General features: G+C 49.3%; 1 protein-coding gene across 2 annotated transcripts in view; it reads right to left on the bottom strand.

The window, feature by feature from the left end:
• Positions 1-19,654, bottom strand: part of LOC145359941 (hepatic and glial cell adhesion molecule-like) — a 26,790-nt gene extending 7,136 nt beyond the window's left edge. For both annotated transcript variants that reach the window (XM_080214821.1, XM_080214820.1), the window contains exons 1-6: positions 19,182-19,654; positions 16,624-16,938; positions 15,436-15,702; positions 11,998-12,135; positions 4,074-4,121; positions 2,612-2,659 (exon numbers count right to left, since the gene is read on the bottom strand). In XM_080214821.1, the coding sequence (XP_080070947.1) occupies positions 2,612-2,659; positions 4,074-4,121; positions 11,998-12,135; positions 15,436-15,702; positions 16,624-16,938; positions 19,182-19,245 (880 nt within the window). In that variant the 5' untranslated portion in view covers positions 19,246-19,654. The remainder of the gene's footprint in view (positions 1-2,611; positions 2,660-4,073; positions 4,122-11,997; positions 12,136-15,435; positions 15,703-16,623; positions 16,939-19,181) is intronic.
• Positions 19,655-19,936: the final 282 nt, after the last annotated feature.

The following is a 19,936-nucleotide window of genomic DNA, read 5'->3' on the forward strand; positions in this document are numbered from 1 at the left end:
ATAAGCCGATTTCAATCTTGCGGTCCACTCAGATGAGGGGGGTCCACTCATGTAGCCCACTTACTGGCCCAGGCTGCGCAGCACTAACTTAGATAATAAACTTCATTTTTATTCTTCCTGCCAAAATGAACAATTTCACATTTTTTGACATTATTCTCCATTTGCCAGGTCTATGCCCCACTCAAGCAATCAACCTACATATTCTTATAGCCTCCTTACATCCTCTTCACAACTTTATTTCCTACTTATCTTTGTATCATCAGCAAATGTAGCAACCATAACTCGCTGAAGGGTCTGAAGGTATTTATATAAACTGTAAAAGTTGATGCACCAGTACTAATTCCTGTGGCACACCGCTTGTTACATCCTGCCAACTAGAAAACACCCATTTGTGCCCATTCTTGTTTCCTGTTAGCTAGCTAATCTAGGGGTGTTACCTACACCATCAGCTTTTATTTTTCATAATAAACGTTAATGTGACAATTTATCAAATGACTTCTGGAAATCTAAGTACAGTACATCCATTGGTTCCCCTTTATCCACAGTGACTCCTTCAAAGAACTCCAAGAAATTGATTAAATAGTTGGCACAGTGGTTAGCAATGTTGCTTCACAGCGCCAGGGACCCAGGTTTGATTCCTGGCTTGAGTCATTGTGTGTGTGTAGTCTGTGTGTTCTCCCCATGTCTGCATGGGTTTTCTTCGGGTGCTCCCGTTTCTTCCAGAGTCTGAAAGATGTGCTGGTTAGGTGCATTGGCCATGCTAAATTCTCCCTCAATGTACCTGAACAGGTGCAGGAGTGTGGCGACTAGGGGATTTTCATGGTAACTTCATTGCAGTGTTAATGTAAACCTACTTGTGACATTAATAAATAGAAATAAATATGATTTCCCTTTCACAAAACTATGTTAAGTCTGCCTGATTTCCTTGAATTTTTCCAAGACCCTGCCATAACATCTTTGATAATTGCCTCCAACATTTTGCCGATGACAGATGTTAAGCCTGAAGTTTATTGCTTTTTATTACCCACCCTTTTTCCTTTTTGAATAAAGGTCAGGTGCATTGCTATTTGCTATTTGCAAATACTGCTATTTGCTAATTCCCAAACTAATGTCATTTTCTTTATATTTCTAGCTGGCTTTCTCTCATGTTCTAATTTTTCCTTTTTATTAATCTTCTGCTCATTCTTTGCTGTTTTTTACATTCTGTCCACTTTTCTGAATTGTCACCTCTTTGCGCAATCATATGCTTTTTCATTAAGTTTGATTCTGTCTTTAACTTTTTCAGTCACCCACAAATGGGGGTTAGGGTTAGGGTGGGATGGTCAGTACTGAGAGAGTGCTGCAATGTTGGATGGTCAGTACTGAGAGAGTGCTGCAACGTTGGGTGGTCAGTACTGAGAGAGTGCTGCAACATTGGATGGTCAGTACTGAGAGAGTGCTGCAATGTTGGATGGTCAGTACTGAGAGAGTGCTGCAACGTTGGGTGGTCAGTACTGAGAGAGTGCTGCAACGTTGGATGGTCAGTACTGAGAGAGTGCTGCAACGTTGGATGGTCAGTACTGAGAGAGTGCTGCAATGTTGGATGGTCAGTACTGAGAGAGTGCTGCAATGTTGGATGGTCAGTACTGAAAGAATGCAATATTGGAGGGTCTGTAGTGAAGGAGCATTATACTCTCAGAGGGACAGTACTGAGGGAATGTTGCACTGTCGGATGATCCATCTTTTGCATCGGATATTAACCAATGCTCCATTAATGCAACAAAATCCAAGACACTATTCTCCTCATTGTCCTGTTCAATATTCATCCCCCATCTAACATCATAGAAACAGATTATTTGGTTAACACCACATTACTGTTTGTGGGAATTTACTCTGTACAATTTGGCTGCCTCAGTTATTACAACACTGATTAAACTTCAAAAAGTACTTGACTAGCTGCAAAGAGCTTTGTGATATCCTGTGGCTATGAAAGGCCAAATATTTGTCTTTGTTTTATTGGTATGGTAAGAAGGAAGTGTTTGGAAGAGAGCAGAGCTGTTGGGCTATAGGAAGCCGAGGTGGGATACATGATTGGAAAGGATGAGCACCCCAGGATGATCCCAGCAACCAGTTTCCATAGCAATTGGCAGCAGACTGGATGCCACACCCCCTAGCTGCAAGTAGGCAAAGAAGCAAAAACCAAACAAAAAGGAGGTGTGCGTGTGGCAAAACCAAAGGCCCCATGAAGAAAACCTTATGCTGGTAGGTTACAGCATTGGGTTCTGTATTATGCAGAATTCTGTATTGTGCTGTACCAGCACAATGAAAGTGAAGTGTTAGAATCAGATAGGAAATTGATTTTCAAACCACAGCACAGCCCAGAAACCTTCAGTCAGCTGCCTGACTGGGCTTAGTTTAGAGCAGGATTAGAACGCAGGAAGGAGAGAAAACAAAATCTACCACAAGAACATTTAGTTCCTCAGAGCTCATCACTCCTGAATCCCAGTTCTCACACACAGGTTCAAAAAGACACACAGATGCAGGCAGAAACACACTAGGACAAACACACAACATTAATGTCTCACACATCATGTTATTGAAAGTAATAGACTCAGAACACACAGTGCCGTACCGAGGAATTCTGCAGCTTCTGGAGAATATCTTCTGATGCCTCTGGTCTCTGCCACACAAAAACAGAAGCAACATTTTATTTGAATAAGTTTGAGTGCTCGACAGCAATGATTAAAGTGGAGTCTGAGATCTGTCTAAAGCACATATACCATGGGGTTAGAACATGAGGCTCAGTGTAGATACTAGGGAGGATTCATGGGATGATGGGGCTGATGTTTGAGGAGAGATTGAGTCAGTTAGCATCATATTTGCTAGAGTTCGGAAGAATGAGGGTGGATCTCATAGAAACCTATAAAATTCTAACAGGACTAGACAGGGTTGATGCAGGAAGGCTGTTCCCCATGGTGGGGATGTCCAGAACCAGGGGTCACAGTGTGAGGATACCGGGCAAACCTGTTCAGCCTGGGATAAGGAGAAATTTCTTCACCCAGACAGTGGTTAGCCTGTGGAATTCGCTATCACAGAAAGTAGTGGAGGACGAAACATTGTATGTTTCCAAAAAGCAATTTGATATAATTCTTGGGCAAAGGAGATCAAACGATATGAGGGGAAGGTGGGGGTCAGGATATTGAGTCGGATGATCAGCCATGATCATAAAGAATTATGCAGCAGGCTCAAAGGACCCCCTGATATTTTGTATGTTTCTAAGGCCAGAGAGCAGCTCCATGGCGATCAGTCTCCAAATTCTAACCCGTTGCCATTGGAAAGCTGCCTGGGATCCATCTGTACCCAAATGCCCCAAATCGAGCATTGTAGCTTAGTGTGATTGGTTGGCAGGTCAGATACACATTCTCACACACAAAACCAGCTTCACCTGGAAGGAAACGTCTGACCCCAGTCCAGAAGTACCTGCACAAGGCAGGTGGATGGAGTTCAGATACAGACCAGTCTGAGCTCATTGAATAGCAGAGCAGACTTCAAGGACTGAATGGCATCTTTCTGTTCCTCTGCTCTCATCCCCCTGTCATGATGTGGAGATGCCGGTGTTGGACTGGCATAAAACATGAAGAAATCTCACAACATCAGCTTAAAGTCCAACAAGTTTATTTGTAGCAAACGTCCCAAGCTTTCGGAACATGTTCTGAACTCCCACCCACACAACGTGTTCCAAAAGCTTGCAGCATTTGCTACAAATAAATTTGTTGGACTTTAAGCTGGTGTTGTGAGATTTCTTTCTGTCTCATCCCCCTGTCCCAGTAGAATGGAGGGAGACTGATCTGAGAGAGAAACTGGAGCAACCAAAACACAGCAACACTACCAAGGGTATCAGACCCAGCCCCACTCCTCCCAACAAAAATCTCTGATCCTAAAGTGTGTGACGTTATAGCTGCTTTGGAGAACTGTACTGACATACTAATTGTATCCTTGCATGTTGTATACCTGCAGATACCGTCTGAACAAAATCCAAAATGGCACCATTAAAGAAATAACAGCGAGATTCAAAAAAATAGAAGGTTGCTCACCTTCAGATAGATCTTCCTCATCTCTCAGCTGCTCCCTGAGCTCCAACCCTGGGAAAGAAACAGAGCATTTAACAGGAAAATTAACATCTTAAACTCAAAGGTGACACAGTCTGATTAGCCAATCACACAGATTAGAATACCCTGTCTAGTCCCACAGGGCAGAACACTACGGGGAGGGGCATAGTATCCAGGGAACTGTGGGAGAGTGGGGGTTAAATTACTGGCTTAGGAACTCAAGGGCCTGAACTGAAAGATCCAGAGAAGTGCGTTCAAATCCCACATGGCAGCTGGGAATTTAAATTCAATTAAATGAATAAAATCTGGAATAAAAAGCCAGTTTCAGTGACAGTCACTAATGCCTTTTAGGAAGGGAGATTTACTGTCCTTTTCTGCTCTGGTGTATATGTGACTGTAGCAATGTAGCTGATCCTTAAATGTCATTGGAAATTACCTGGCAGGCCACTCAATTAAAGATAATAAACGTTAACTATTTTAGTGACGCAAACATCCCATTAAATTAAAATTGGCAGGACACGAGGAAGGCTGAAAATTGTGGTCAGGCAATGTGTTACCTCAGTTACAAATGTCAAAGGCTGGACAGCAAGTGGAAAATGTGGATGTAATATGTCTGCAGGGTTGAACAAAGCAAAGTGAGTGCAAGGAGGTTCAGTATTAATATTGCAGCTGCTATAATTTTCTCTGAGAGTGAGAGAATATTTCACTGTCACTGATTTAAGCCAAAGAGTCATAGAGCTACACAGCCCAGAAAAAGGCCCTTCAGCCCATCATCTATGCCAATCAGAGTCAAACCACTTAACTATTCTAACCCCATTTTTTAGCACTTGGCCTATAACCTTGTCTGCCTTGGCATCACAACAGCACATCTAAACACTTCGTAAATGTTATGAGGGTCTCTGTATCCACCACCCTTTCAGGCTCCCACTTCCCTTTGGGCAAAAAAGATTTACTTCACATCCCCTCTAAACCTCCTGCCCCTTACCTGAGTGGCACGCTGACACACTTATCTACTTCTCGTTCCTCCGGCTGTGTTAAGTTTTATTTTTCATATTTTGCACAATTTACCAAATTTATTCTAAGAGTCAAGGGTGAATCATGGCAGCCTGGTACAACAGTGTACATCCTCACACTTTCATCCCCACACTGACACACGCACATACCTTCCAGTAACACACGTAGACAGATATCCCAATACTTGATCAAATAGTTTTCTGCCAATTTCCAGATACTTGCACAATCTGGGCTCAAAACCTGGAAACTCTGGATTGAGTGGGCTGCACCAAAGTCAGTGACTGTCCCAGTGTGGGTCAGTGTCTGTTCCAGAGAGAGTCAGTGCCTGTCCCAGAGAGAGTCAGTGCCTGTCCCAGAGAGAGTCAGTGTCTGTCCCAGAGAGAGAGTCAGTGTCTGTCCCAGAGAGAGTCAGCGCCTGTCCCAGGGAGAGTCAGTGCCTGTCACAGAGAGAGTCAGCGCCTGTCCCAGAGAGAGTCAGCGCCTGTCCCAGAGAGAGTCAGTGTCTGTCCCAGAGAGAGAGTCAGTGTCTGTCCCAGAGAGAGTCAGTGCCTGTCCCAGAGAGAGTCAGTGCCTGTCACAGAGAGAGTCAGCGCCTGTCCCAGAGAGGGTCAGTGTCTGTCCCAGAGAGAGTCAGTACCTGTCCCAGAGAGAGTCAGTGCCTGTCCCAGAGAGAGAGTCAGCACCTGTCCCAGAGAGGGTCAGTGACAGTCCCAGAGAGAGTCAGTGTCTGTCCCAGAGAGAGTCAGTGCCTGTCCCAGAGAGAGTCAGCACCTGTCCCAGAGAGAGTCAGTGTCTATCCCAGAGAGTGTCAGTGTCTGTCCCAGAGAGAGTCAGCACCTGTCCCAGAGAGAGTCAGTGCCTGTCCCAGAGAGAGTCAGCGCCTGTCCCAGAGAGAGTCAGTGCCTGTCCCAGAGAGAGAGTCAGCACCTGTCCCAGAGAGGGTCAGTGACAGTCCCAGAGAGAGTCAGTGTCTGTCCCAGAGAGAGTCAGTGCCTGTCCCAGAGAGAGTCAGTGTCTATCCCAGAGAGAGTCAGTGTCTGTCCCAGAGAGAGTTAGTGTCTGTCCCAGAGAGAGTCAGTGTCTATCCCAGAGAGAGTCAGTGTCTGTCCCAGAGAGGGTCAGTGACTGTCCCAGAGAGGGTCAGCGACTGTCCCAGAGAGAGTCAGTGTCTGTCCCAGAGAGGGTCAGCACCTGTCCCAGAGAGGGTCAGCGACTGTCCCAGAGAGAGTCAGTGTCTGTCCCAGAGAGGGTCAGTGACTGTCCCAGAGAGAGTCAGCGCCTGTCCCAGAGAGAGTCAGCGCCTGTCCCAGAGAGAGTCAGTGTCTGTCCCAGAGAGGGTCAGCACCTGTCCCAGAGAGGGTCAGCGACTGTCCCAGAGAGAGTCAGCGCCTGTCCCAGAGAGAGTCAGCGCCTGTCCCAGAGAGAGTCAGCGCCTGTCCCAGAGAGGGTCAGTGTCTGTCCCAGAGAGAGTCAGTACCTGTCCCAGAGAGAGTCAGTGCCTGTCCCAGAGAGAGAGTCAGCACCTGTCCCAGAGAGGGTCAGTGACAGTCCCAGAGAGAGTCAGTGTCTGTCCCAGAGAGAGTCAGTGCCTGTCACAGAGAGAGTCAGCGCCTGTCCCAGAGAGAGTCAGCGCCTGTCCCAGAGAGAGTCAGTGTCTGTCCCAGAGAGAGAGTCAGTGTCTGTCCCAGAGAGAGTCAGTGCCTGTCCCAGAGAGAGTCAGTGCCTGTCACAGAGAGAGTCAGCGCCTGTCCCAGAGAGGGTCAGTGTCTGTCCCAGAGAGAGTCAGTACCTGTCCCAGAGAGAGTCAGTGCCTGTCCCAGAGAGAGAGTCAGCACCTGTCCCAGAGAGGGTCAGTGTCTGTCCCAGAGAGAGTCAGTACCTGTCCCAGAGAGAGTCAGTGCCTGTCCCAGAGAGAGAGTCAGCACCTGTCCCAGAGAGGGTCAGTGACAGTCCCAGAGAGAGTCAGTGTCTGTCCCAGAGAGAGTCAGTGCCTGTCCCAGAGAGAGTCAGCACCTGTCCCAGAGAGAGTCAGTGTCTATCCCAGAGAGTGTCAGTGTCTGTCCCAGAGAGAGTCAGCACCTGTCCCAGAGAGAGTCAGTGCCTGTCCCAGAGAGAGTCAGCGCCTGTCCCAGAGAGAGTCAGTGCCTGTCCCAGAGAGAGAGTCAGCACCTGTCCCAGAGAGGGTCAGTGACAGTCCCAGAGAGAGTCAGTGTCTGTCCCAGAGAGAGTCAGTGCCTGTCCCAGAGAGAGTCAGTGTCTATCCCAGAGAGAGTCAGTGTCTGTCCCAGAGAGAGTCAGCACCTGTCCCAGAGAGAGTCAGTGTCTATCCCAGAGAGAGTCAGTGTCTGTCCCAGAGAGGGTCAGTGACTGTCCCAGAGAGGGTCAGCGACTGTCCCAGAGAGAGTCAGTGTCTGTCCCAGAGAGGGTCAGCACCTGTCCCAGAGAGGGTCAGCGACTGTCCCAGAGAGAGTCAGTGTCTGTCCCAGAGAGGGTCAGTGACTGTCCCAGAGAGAGTCAGCGCCTGTCCCAGAGAGAGTCAGCGCCTGTCCCAGAGAGAGTCAGTGTCTGTCCCAGAGAGGGTCAGCACCTGTCCCAGAGAGGGTCAGCGACTGTCCCAGAGAGAGTCAGCGCCTGTCCCAGAGAGAGTCAGCGCCTGTCCCAGAGAGAGTCAGCGCCTGTCCCAGAGAGGGTCAGTGTCTGTCCCAGAGAGAGTCAGCACCTGTCCCAGAGAGAGTCAGTGTCTATCCCAGAGAGAGTCAGTGTCTGTCCCAGAGAGAGTCAGTGTCTGTCCCAGAGAGAGTCAGCACCTGTCCCAGAGAGAGTCAGTGTCTATCCCAGAGAGAGTCAGTGCCTGTCCCAGAGAGAGAGTCAGCGCCTGTCCCAGAGAGAGTCAGCGCCTGTCCCAGAGAGAGTCAGCACCTGTCCCAGAGAGAGTCAGTGTCTGTCCCAGAGAGAGTCAGTGTCTGTCCCAGAGGGAGTCAGCGCCTGTCCCAGAGAGAGTCAGTGTCTGTCCCAGAGAGAGTCAGTGTCTGTCCCAGAGAGAGTCAGCGCCTGTCCCAGAGAGAGTCAGCGCCTGTCCCAGAGAGAGTCAGCACCTGTCCCAGAGAGAGTCAGTGCCTGTCCCAGAGAAAGTCAGTGTCTGTCCCAGAGAGAGTCAGCACCTGTCCCAGAGGGAGTCAGTGTCTGTCCCAGAGAGGGTCAGCGCCTGTCCCAGAGAGGGTCAGCGCCTGTCCCAGAGAGGGTCAGTGTCTGACCCAGAGAGAGTCAGTGCCTGTCCCAGAGAGGGTCAGCACCTGTCCCAGAGAGAGTCAGTGTCTGTCCCAGAGGGAGTCAGCGCCTGTCCCAGAGAGAGTCAGCACCTGTCCCAGAGAGAGTCAGTGTCTGTCCCAGAGAGAGTCAGTGTCTGACCCAGAGAAAGTCAGTGTCTGTCCCAGAGAGAGTCAGCACCTGTCCCAGAGAGAGTCAGTGTCTGTCCCAGAGAGAGTCAGCACCTGTCCCAGAGAGAGTCAGTGTCTGTCCCAGAGAGAGTCAGCACCTGTCCCAGAGAGAGTCAGTGTCTGTCCCAGAGAGTCAGTGTCTGTCCCAGAGAGAGTCAGCACCTGTCCCAGAGAGAGTCAGTGTCTGTCCCAGAGAGAGTCAGCACCTGTCCCAGAGAGAGTCAGTGTCTGTCCCAGAGGGAGTCAGCGCCTGTCCCAGAGAGAGTCAGTGTCTGTCCCAGAGAGAGTCAGCACCTGTCCCAGAGAGAGTCAGTGCCTGTCCCAGAGAGAGTCAGTGTCTGTCCCAGAGGGAGTCAGTGTCTGTCCCAGAGAGAGTCAGCACCTGTCCCAGAGGGAGTCAGTGTCTGTCCCAGAGAGGGTCAGTGTCTGACCCAGAGAAAGTCAGTGTCTGTCCCAGAGAGAGTCAGTGCCTGTCCCAGAGAGAGTCAGTGTCTGTCCCAGAGGGAGTCAGTGTCTGTCCCAGAGAGAGTCAGCACCTGTCCCAGAGGGAGTCAGTGTCTGTCCCAGAGAGGGTCAGCGCCTGTCCCAGAGAGGGTCAGTGTCTGACCCAGAGAGAGTCAGTGTCTGTCCCAGAGAGGGTCAGTATCTGTCCCAGAGAGAGTCAGTATCTGTCCCAGAGAGGGTCAGTGTCTGACCCAGAGAGAGTCAGCACCTGTCCCAGAGAGAGTCAGCGCCTGTCCCAGAGAGGGTCAGCGCCTGTCCCAGAGAGGGTCAGTGTCTGACCCAGAGAGAGTCAGTGTCTGTCCCAGAGAGGGTCAGCACCTGTCCCAGAGAGGGTCAGTGACTGTCCCAGAGAGGGTCAGTGACTGTCCCAGAGAGAGTCAGCGCCTGTCCCAGAGAGTCAGTGTCTGTCCCAGAGAGGGTCAGCACCTGTCCCAGAGAGGGTCAGTGACTGTCCCAGAGAGAGTCAGCGCCTGTCCCAGAGAGTCAGTGTCTGTCCCAGAGAGAGTCAGTGCCTGTCCCAGAGAGGGTCAGCACCTGTCCCAGAGAGGGTCAGTGACTGTCCCAGAGAGAGTCAGCGCCTGTCCCAGAGAGTCAGTGTCTGTCCCAGAGAGGATCAGTGCCTGTCCCAGAGAGAGCCAGTGCCTGTCCCAGAGAGAGTCAGTGTCTGTCCCAGAGAGAGTCAGCACCTGTCCCAGAGAGGGTCAGTGACTGTCCCAGAGAGAGTCAGCGCCTGTCCCAGAGAGAGTCAGCGCCTGTCCCAGAGAGAGTCAGTGCCTGTCCCAGAGAGAAAGTCAGTGCCTGTCCCAGAGAGAGTCAGCGCCTGTCCCAGAGAGAGTCAGTGTCTGTCCCAGAGAGAGTCAGCACCTGTCCCAGAGAGAGTCAGCGTCTGTCCCAGAGAGAGTCAGCACCTGTCCCAGAGAGGGTCAGTGTCTGTCCCAGAGAGAGTCAGTGTCTATCCCAGAGAGAGTCAGTGCCTGTCCCAGAGAGAGTCAGTGTCTGTCCCAGAGAGAGTCAGTGCCTGTCCCAGAGAGAGTCAGTGCCTGTCCCAGAGAGAGAGTCAGCGCCTGTCCCAGAGAGAGTCAGCGCCTGTCCCAGAGAGAGTCAGCACCTGTCCCAGAGAGAGAGTCAGCACCTGTCCCAGAGAGGGTCAGTGACTGTCCCAGAGAGAGTCAGTGCCTGTCCCAGAGAGAGAGTCAGCGCCTGTCCCAGAGAGAGTCAGCGCCTGTCCCAGAGAGAGTCAGCACCTGTCCCAGAGAGAGAGTCAGCACCTGTCCCAGAGAGAGTCAGTGCCTGTCCCAGAGAGAGTCAGTGTCTGTCCCAGAGAGAGTCAGCACCTGTCCCAGAGAGAGTCAGCGCCTGTCCCAGAGAGAGTCAGCGCCTGTCCCAGAGAGGGTCAGTGTCTGTCCCAGAGAGAGTCAGCACCTGTCCCAGAGAGAGAGTCAGCACCTGTCCCAGAGAGAGTCAGTGCCTGTCCCAGAGAGAGTCAGTGTCTGTCCCAGAGAGAGAGTCAGCGCCTGTCCCAGAGAGAGTCAGCGCCTGTCCCAGAGAGAGTCAGCACCTGTCCCAGAGAGAGAGTCAGCACCTGTCCCAGAGAGAGTCAGTGCCTGTCCCAGAGAGAGAGTCAGCACCTGTCCCAGAGAGAGTCAGCGTCTGTCCCAGAGAGAGTCAGTGCCTGTCCCAGAGAGAGTCAGTGCCTGTCCCAGAGAGAGTCAGGGTCTGTCCCAGAGAGGGTCAGTGTCTGACCCAGAGAGAGTCAGTGCCTGTCCCAGAGAGAGTCAGTGCCTGTCCCAGAGAGAGTCAGTGTCTGTCCCAGAGAGAGTCAGTGCCTGTCCCAGAGAGAGTCAGTGCCTGTCCCAGAGAGAGTCAGTGTCTGTCCCAGAGAGAGTCAGTGCCTGACCCAGAGAGAGTCAGTGTCTGTCCCAGAGAGGGTCAGTGCCTGTCCCAGAGAGGGTCAGTGACTGTCCCAGAGAGAGTCAGCGCCTGTCCCAGAGAGAGTCAGTGTCTGTCCCAGAGAGAGTCAGTGTCTGTCCCAGAGAGAGTCAGCACCTGTCCCAGAGAGAGTCAGTGACTGTCCCAGAGAGAGTCAGCGCCTGTCCCAGAGAGAGTCAGTGTTTGTCCCAGAGAGAGTCAGCACCTGTCCCAGAGAGAGTCAGCACCTGTCCCAGAGAGGGTCAGTGACTGTCCCAGAGAGGGTCAGCACCTGTCCCAGAGAGGGTCAGTGACTGTCCCAGAGAGAGTCAGTGTCTGTCCCAGAGAGAGTCAGTGTCTGTCCCAGAGAGAGTCAGCACCTGTCCCAGAGAGAGTCAGTGACTGTCCCTGCGAGAGTCAGCGCCTGTCCCAGAGAGAGTCAGTGCCTGTCCCAGAGAGAGTCAGCGCCTGTCCCAGAGAGAGTCAGTGTTTGTCCCAGAGAGAGTCAGCACCTGTCCCAGAGAGGGTCAGTGCCTGTCCCAGAGAGAAAGTCAGTGCCTGTCCCAGAGAGAGTCAGTGCCTGTCCCAGAGAGAGTCAGCGCCTGTCCCAGAGAGAGTCAGTGCCAGTCCCAGAGAGAGTCAGTGGCTGTCCCAGAGAGGGTCAGTGCCTGTCCCAGAGAGCCTCTGTACATCCTGTGTTGTAACTCAAAGACTGACAGACAACTCAGTCAGGAAATTCTCCTGTGGGTGAGGAGCTCTCCTGACCTTCCTTGCACCTTACACAGTGGAAAGTCTGCCCTTGCCCCAGAAAAAAGTCTCCTGCCTCTCACCTGATCACACGTGCTCATGGTACACTAAACTATGCCCTGTTTGTGAACAGAACTCCCGCTTACCTGGCAAACCTGTTGGACTTTAACCTGGTGTTGTGAGACTTCTTACTGTGTTTACCCCAGTCCAACACCGGCATCACCACATCAACACTAAACTATCTCATGCAGCCTCTGGGAGACACTCAGAGACAGACACAGCACACTTTATGATCTTACCCTTTCGTCTTGCTTTGAATTTTTTGATTGCAAAGAAAACCGCAATGAAACCGACAACACACAACACAGCTAGAGCCGTAAGCAGAACTTGGCTTTGTCTCAGTCTGGATGGCTGTAAACATTCCTGGAAATGTTCACCTAGGGGAAGAAGAAACAACTTAAAATACAAACTCACAAATTCCACCTTTTCTAAAACAATTTTTTTTTCATTTTAAGATGTTGATGTCCCTTTCAGAATGCCGTCCACAGCAGACAGTTCTTAATTGCTTCAGACTGGGAAATGTACTTAGACATTTGACCTCCATACAGATGCATACACAATAAAATCCATTTTCTGTATTCCACAGACAGTTGAAGAGTTTTTTGACTTCCTCTGCTCAGGGACACAGATGGTAAGTGAGCTTCCCAATAATCCCAGCTGACATTAAATAACCACAGTTAAATAATGACCTGCCAAGGAGTTTATGCAGCACATTTGTGGAAAGGATTTCCCAAAAATTTGACTCCATTGTCAAGGCTGACGTTCCCAGTGCAGTACTGAGGGAATGCTTCCCTGTCAATGGGATTGACTTTCAGATGAAATGTTAAACAGAGATCCCATCTTTTCTGGGACATTCCACTGTGTAAGGTGCGAGGAACATCAGGAGAACTCCTCAGTTCTCAGGAGAATTTCCTGACTGAGTTACCTGTCAGTCTTTGTGTTATAACACAGGATGTACGGGGGGCTCTCTGGGACAGATACTGACCCTCTCTGGGACAGACACTGGCCCTCTCTGGGTTAGACACTGACTCTCTCTGGGACAGACACTGACCCTCTCTGGGTCAGACACTGACTCTCTCTGGGACAGGCACTGACTCTCTCTGGGGCAGATACTGACCCTCTCTGGGACAGACACTGACCCTCTCTGGGACAGACACTGACTCTCTCTGGGACAGGCACTGACTCTCTCTGGGACAGACACTGACTTTCTCTGGGACAGATACTGACTCTCTCTGGGACAGACACTGACTCTCTCTGGGTCAGACACTGACTCTCTTTGGGACAGACACTGACCCTCTCTGGATCAGACACTGACTCTCTCTGGGACAGGCACTGACTCTCTCTGGGACAGACACTGACTCTCTCTGGGGCAGATACTGACCCTCTCTGGGACAGACACTGACTCTCTCTGGGTCAGACACTGACTCTCTTTGGGACAGACACTGACCCTCTCTGGATCAGACACTGACTCTCTCTGGGACAGACACTGACTCTCTCTGGGACAGACACTGACTCTCTCTGGGGCAGATACTGACCCTCTCTGGGACAGACACTGACCCTCTCTGGGACAGACACTGACTCTCTCTGGGACAGACACTGACTTTCTCTGGGACAGATACTGACCCTCTCTGGGACAGACACTGACCCTCTCTGGGACAGACACTGACCCTCTCTGGGACAGACACTGACTCTCTCTGGGACAGACACTGACTTTCTCTGGGACAGATACTGACCCTCTCTGGGACAGACACTGACTCTCTCTGGGACAGACACTGACTCTCTCTGGGACAGACACTGACCCTCTCTGGGACAGACACTGACTCTCTCTGGGACAGACACTGACCCTCTCTGGGACAGACACTGACTCTCTCTGGGGCAGATACTGACCCTCTCTGGGACAGACACTGACTCTCTCTGGGACAGACACTGACCCTCTCTGGGACAGACACTGACTCTCTCTGGGGCAGATACTGACCCTCTCTGGGACAGACACTAACTCTCTCTGGGACAGACACTGACTCTCTCTGGGACAGACACTGACTTTCTCTGGGACAGATACTGACCCTCTCTGGGACAGACACTGACTCTCTCTGGGACAGACACTGACTCTCTCTGGGTCAGACACTGACTCTCTCTGGGACAGACACTGACTCTCTCTGGGACAGACACTGACCCTCTCTGGGACAGACACTGACTCTCTCTGGGACATGCACTGACTCTCTCTGGGACAGATACTGACCCTCTCTGGGACAGACACTGACTCTCTCTGGGGCAGATACTGACCCTCTCTGGGACAGACACTAACTCTCTCTGGGACAGACACTGACCCTCTCTGGGACAGACACTGACTCTCTCTGGGACATGCACTGACTCTCTCTGGGACAGATACTGACCCTCTCTGGGACAGACACTGACTCTCTGGGACAGACACTGACTTTCTCTGGGACAGATACTGACCCTCTCTGGGACAGACACTGACTCTCTCTGGGACAGACACTGACTCTCTCTGGGACAGACACTGACTCTCTCTGGGACATGCACTGACTCTCTCTGGGACAGATACTGACCCTCTCTGGGACAGACACTGACTCTCTGGGACAGACACTGACTCTCTCTGGGACAGATACTGACCCTCTCTGGGTCAGACACTGACTCTCTCTGGGACAGATACTGACCCTCTCTGGGACAGACACTGACTCTCTCTGGGACATGCACTGACCCTCTCTGGGACAGACACTGACCCTCTCTGGGACATGCACTGACTCTCTCTGGGACAGACACTGACTCTCTCTGGGACAGATACTGACCCTCTCTGGGACAGACACTGACTCTCTCTGGGACAGGCACTGACTCTCTCTGGGACAGGCACTGACTCTCTCTGGGACAGATACTGACTTTCTCTGGGACAGACACTGACTCTCTCTGGGACAGACACTGACTTTCTCTGGGACAGACACTGACTCTCTCTGGGACAGATACTGACTCTCTCTGGGACAGACACTGACTCTCTCTGGGACAGATACTGACCCTCTCTGGGACAGACACTGACTCTCTCTGGGACAGACACTGACTCTCTCTGGGACAGACACTGACTCTCTCTGGGACAGACACTGACTCTCTCTGGGACAGATACTGACCCTCTCTGGGACAGACACTGACTCTCTCTGGGACAGACACTGACTCTCTCTGGGACAGGCACTGACTCTCTCTGGGACAGACACTGACTCTCTCTGGGACAGGCACTGACTCTCTCTGGGACAGACACTGACTCTCTCTGGGACAGACACTGACTCTCTCTGGGACAGATACTGACCCTCTCTGGGACAGACACTGACTCTCTCTGGGACAGACACTGACTCTCTCTGGGACAGACACTGACTCTCTCTGAGATCCCATCCTCTCAGGTGGATGTAGATCCCATACACTATTTAGAAGAGGAGCAGTGACATTCTCTCCTGGTCAAGGTTAACTCCTCAGTGAACACGACTACAATAGTTTATCTGCTTCTTATCACATTGCTGATTTTGGGAGCTGGCCATGTACAAATTGGCTGTTATGCCATTATACAACAATGACTACGCCTCAAAATGACTTCACTGGCTGTAAAGTATTTTGGGATGCTCCAACGGGTGTAAAATGTTTATATAAATACAAATTATTTGTTTATTGATCCTTACTTGTGATTAGCTGCTGAGCCTGCAGCCTGTTGACAGAGTTTTGGACGATGCAAAAGTAAGTACCACAGTGTGAGCTGGTCAGGTTGGTGACTGCTAAACTGCGGTTGTCTGTTAACAGCTGGAATTGTAAGTTGGCCAAAAGGATTTTATTGTCTTTCATCCAGGAGAATTGTGGGTTGGAGCCATTCTCGACTGTGCAGGTCATGGTCAGCTTTGGGTGTGGAAAGTCCTCTGTCTGCACTGTAATGCTGGGCTCTGAAACTGGAACTAAATAAATAAGAGCATAAGATACAGGAATAGAATTAGGCCATTTGCCCCATGGAGCCCGCTCTGCCATTCAATCATGGCTGATAGGTTTCTTACCCCCATTCTCCCACCTTTTCCCTGTAACCTTTGATTCCTTTACCAATCAAGAATCTATCTATCTCTTTCTTAAATACACTCAATGACCCGGCCTCCACAGCCTTCTGTGGCAATGAATTCCACAGATTCACTACCGTCCGGCTGAAGAAATTCCATGTCATCTTGATTCTAAAAAGTCTTCTCTTTATTCAGAGGCTGTGCCCTCGGATCCTAGTCTCTCCTACTCATGGAAACATCTTCCCCATGACCACTCTGTCCAGGTCTTTCAGTATTCTGTAAGTTTCAATGAGATCCCCCCTCATCCTTCTAAACTCCATCGAATAGACCCAGGGTCCTCAAACATCAAGCTTTTCATTTGCAGAATCATCCTTGTGAACCTCTTCTGGACCCTTTCCAGGGCCAGATCCCAACTGGTGACCCTGACAAAGTCAGATTTACTCCTCTGCTGCATCACTGGGTGCAGTATCACAGTAAAGGCTGGGCAGTATCACAGTACAGGATGGTGCCACACCTTGCAGTGTTACTGGCAGCTGCTCTTGGGCAGTAAGGCAACTCCCCTTTCACCAACTCTGTGAATCCTGAGTGAAAGATTCTGTTTTCATAAAAGGTTCCTTGGTCAAAGTGCAATGATGGCACAAACCGACTATCATACAGAGAGAATTAATGGTTGCCTGAGACTTGGGAGTTCCAAGGTTGAATGAGATGCAATGTCCCATATAGAGAGCTTTGACCCAAGTAGTATTTTATCTGGGACTGTGAATGTTGATGTTAACTGACATGCGTCACCTTTAACTAAAATTGCTTACAAAAATGTTGTAAACTGACCCAGCACTGTCAGATTGATGAATGTCTCTTTCTCTGGCCCTGCTTTAAGTGAAGTGGTTATCTTGTATTCACCCTCATCCTGGATGTTCAGTTGGTGGATGAGCAATGAGTTGTTCTCTGCGAAGTAGGTCACACATTCCTTGTACCTGGGAAAGATTGTTAGCGATTCTGTTTCATTGTTCTGGTAGAGAACTATTAACTGCTTCCCTTTCTGCCATCTGATGGTTTGCACTGAACTCAGGTCACTCTTACTGTCTGCTGCAAGGCAGATAGGTTGATGCAGGAATCCAGTCACTAGTACTGGAGATGCAAATGCTGAAAAGGAATTAAACACATATTAAAATAACAGCAAGGTACTTTTTTCAGGGCTTGGGTGATGTGATGAGTCCAGACATCAGTCTTTCACTTTAGGGTACATTGTTCTGATCAGTGCAGTGACTCATCTCCAAACAGAAAGGTTGATGAGAAATCTGCGCTATAGTTTCTCGTTAACTATGTGCTGTTTCTTTCTCAGTAAGAAGTCTCACAATACCAGGTTAAAGTCCAACAGGTTTATTTGGTATGAAACGCCACTCGCTTTCGGAGCGCTGCTCCTTCATCAGGTGAGTGACTTCGAAAGCTAGTGGCGTTTACTACCAAATAAACCTGTTGGACTTTAACCTGGTGTTGTGAGATTCTTACTGTGTTTACCCCAGTCCAACATCGGCATCTCCACATCATGACTGTTACTTTCTCCACAGGGTCACCCCATCCCCAGTTCCCATCTAGAGAATACAGGACCTTAAGTGTGTGTGTGTAAGGTTACCCCTGGAGTTTACTCAGAGAAAACTGTTTACTAGCAAAGCTCTGAAAGCTTTGTTTGTCTACTGGATTTTTGTCTATTTGGATTTTTGTTAACTAAAGTTATTAAAGGAAATGGAGAAATGTGGGTACAAGGAGATAAGTCACAGCTCAATCAGATCTCACTGAACAGTGGAACAAACTCAAGGGGCTGAATGGCATCCTGTTTGTAAGGCTTACAGTGTTTTTACACATCAAAGGCTATTAAAATGCCAAACTATCATTGTCTAGCCAGGACTATCTTGCCTGGGGGAGCACTGACTTTCAGCATTACCAGGAGCTGAATGGGAATCACAAACTCTTCCAGCAGCTGCGAGTGGTGATGGGAATGCAGCCTCAGAGCCTTTGCTAAGGCCAGCCTCCCATCTATTGACTCTGTTTACACTTCCTGCTGCCTCTGCAAAGCAGCCAGCATAATTCAGGATCCCACACACCCCGGACATTCTCTCTTCCACCTTCTTCCATCGGGAAAAAGATACAAAAGTCTGAGGTCATGTACCTACCGACTCAAGAACAGCTTCTTCCCTGCTGCTGTCAGACTTTTGAATGGACCTACCTTGCACTGAGTTGATCTTTCTCTACACCCTAGCTATGACTGTAACACTACATTCTGCACCGTCTTGTTTCCTTCTCTATGAATGGTATGCTTTTCTGTATAGCATGCAAGAAACAATATTTTTCACTGTATGTGAATACATGTGACAATAATAAATCAAAGACAAATCATCTGTTGCACTCTTTTCGATGTTGAATCGGCCAAATCTGGAAAGGTCAGATGTCTATCACAAGTGCCTCACATGAAGTTGTCCCTTGCTGGTGGCACAGGCTGATCCCTGTTGACACCTTGCTTACAGGAGTGGCATCTGCCTTAGAGCTTCAGAAACTAAATGTGACCACGGTGCAAATACCTTTACCCAGCTAGTGTCACCATTTGCTTTCATCATCAGCAATCAGTTTCTCAACGATAAACTGTACAGGCTGTTTACAGCTTTTGTGCCTCTTTTGACAGTATCCTCAAATTGAGTTTTGGGCGTCCTGCTGTCTCTGGGCATGACTGCCTCCCTGAATTGGTCTTTGGGGATGCGGCCATCTTTCATTCTACGCACATTACCAAGCTAGCAAAGCCATCTTTGCTTGATTAGCTCTAGCTAGTTTTCCCTAGAAAGGACTGCTTCATTTAACATAAAGGGAGACGATTCAGCCCATCAGTCTGTGCTGACACTTTGATTAGTCCCACAGCTCTGCTCCTTCCCCAAAGCCCTGAACAATTCTCTACCTTCAAGGTTTATTCAATTCCCTTTTGGACATTATCATTAAATCTGCTTTTCCCTCTATTTCAGGCACCAAAATCCAGATCACAACTTACATCACAAGCTGTTTTTTCTACTGTTCTGGCATCTTGATGCTCCGATTGCACCTTTACCCCATTTCCAGTGTCTGCGTCAGTATCCCCTCCTGCTATCTTATTTCATAATTCAATTAACCTTCTGGAGAAAAAAATATCTGCTAATTTCCTGCTGTACCTTATTATCACTTGGCAAAGGAGGTTTGACTGAACTGGTTTTGGTGATATATTTTGTAAGCTTAAAAGCCTCATCTCTCTCTACCCAACTGTCATTTCTTGCAACTAATCTACTCATATTACTGAACAAGACAGAGAATTATTGACTTTCTCATGGTGTTTGAATGCACGTTTCTGAAGTAACATTCACACTTACCTCCCTGCAGCAGCTGAAGGAACAGGAATATGCATGAAGTTAAACACCTCTGGAAAGGCAGCATGGTTCATGTGATTTCAGAAACACATCCCAGGAACACATCTCTGGTCTAATGCAAGGAATTCCAAATCACTCTGAAGCAACATGTCAGAATGGTGCAAAAAAACACTAATAAATTAGTTCTATTGTAAATTAGCCTAAGAAAAAAACTTTCTGCTGTGCATTAGATTCTTCATCAAAGTAGTTTGTAGGTCCACACTGTTTCCGTTACTTAATCAGCAGGGCTGCAGAAGATGGAAATAAGACTAAACCACAGTGTAGATTATGTCTCTCGAACAGCCCTGTAATCAGCAGATTACAGGGCATCAGCAATCTTTTAAACTCAGTGTGGTGAAGACTCATTCTCAGGTAGGAGATTCACCATCCAGTGATTGGTTCGGGTAAATCATCAGTTAATCTCGCATCTTCTTAATTTATTCTTTTCACTTTCTTTCTGGCATCCTAGTGTTGAGCGCTGTGCCTGCGCCAACAGGCAAGCAGACAGGAGGCTTGCTTACAGAATTTTGCAAATAACTTTCAATGTACCACAAAAACACCTCATACTTTTAAACACCAATGGATGAGTAATCCAGAAGTCTGTGAAAGTTTACTTCAATAAATAAATCTGGAATTATAAAGCTAGTCTCTTGAGGTGACAAAAACGGTCGACGAAGGACGAGCCATTGATGTCTATATGGATTTCAGTAAGGCGTTTG

Source organism: Carcharhinus amblyrhynchos, chromosome 29, assembly GCF_965287045.1.
Source record: "Carcharhinus amblyrhynchos chromosome 29, sCarAmb.v2.hapA, whole genome shotgun sequence".
Lineage (NCBI taxonomy): Eukaryota > Metazoa > Chordata > Chondrichthyes > Carcharhiniformes > Carcharhinidae > Carcharhinus > Carcharhinus amblyrhynchos.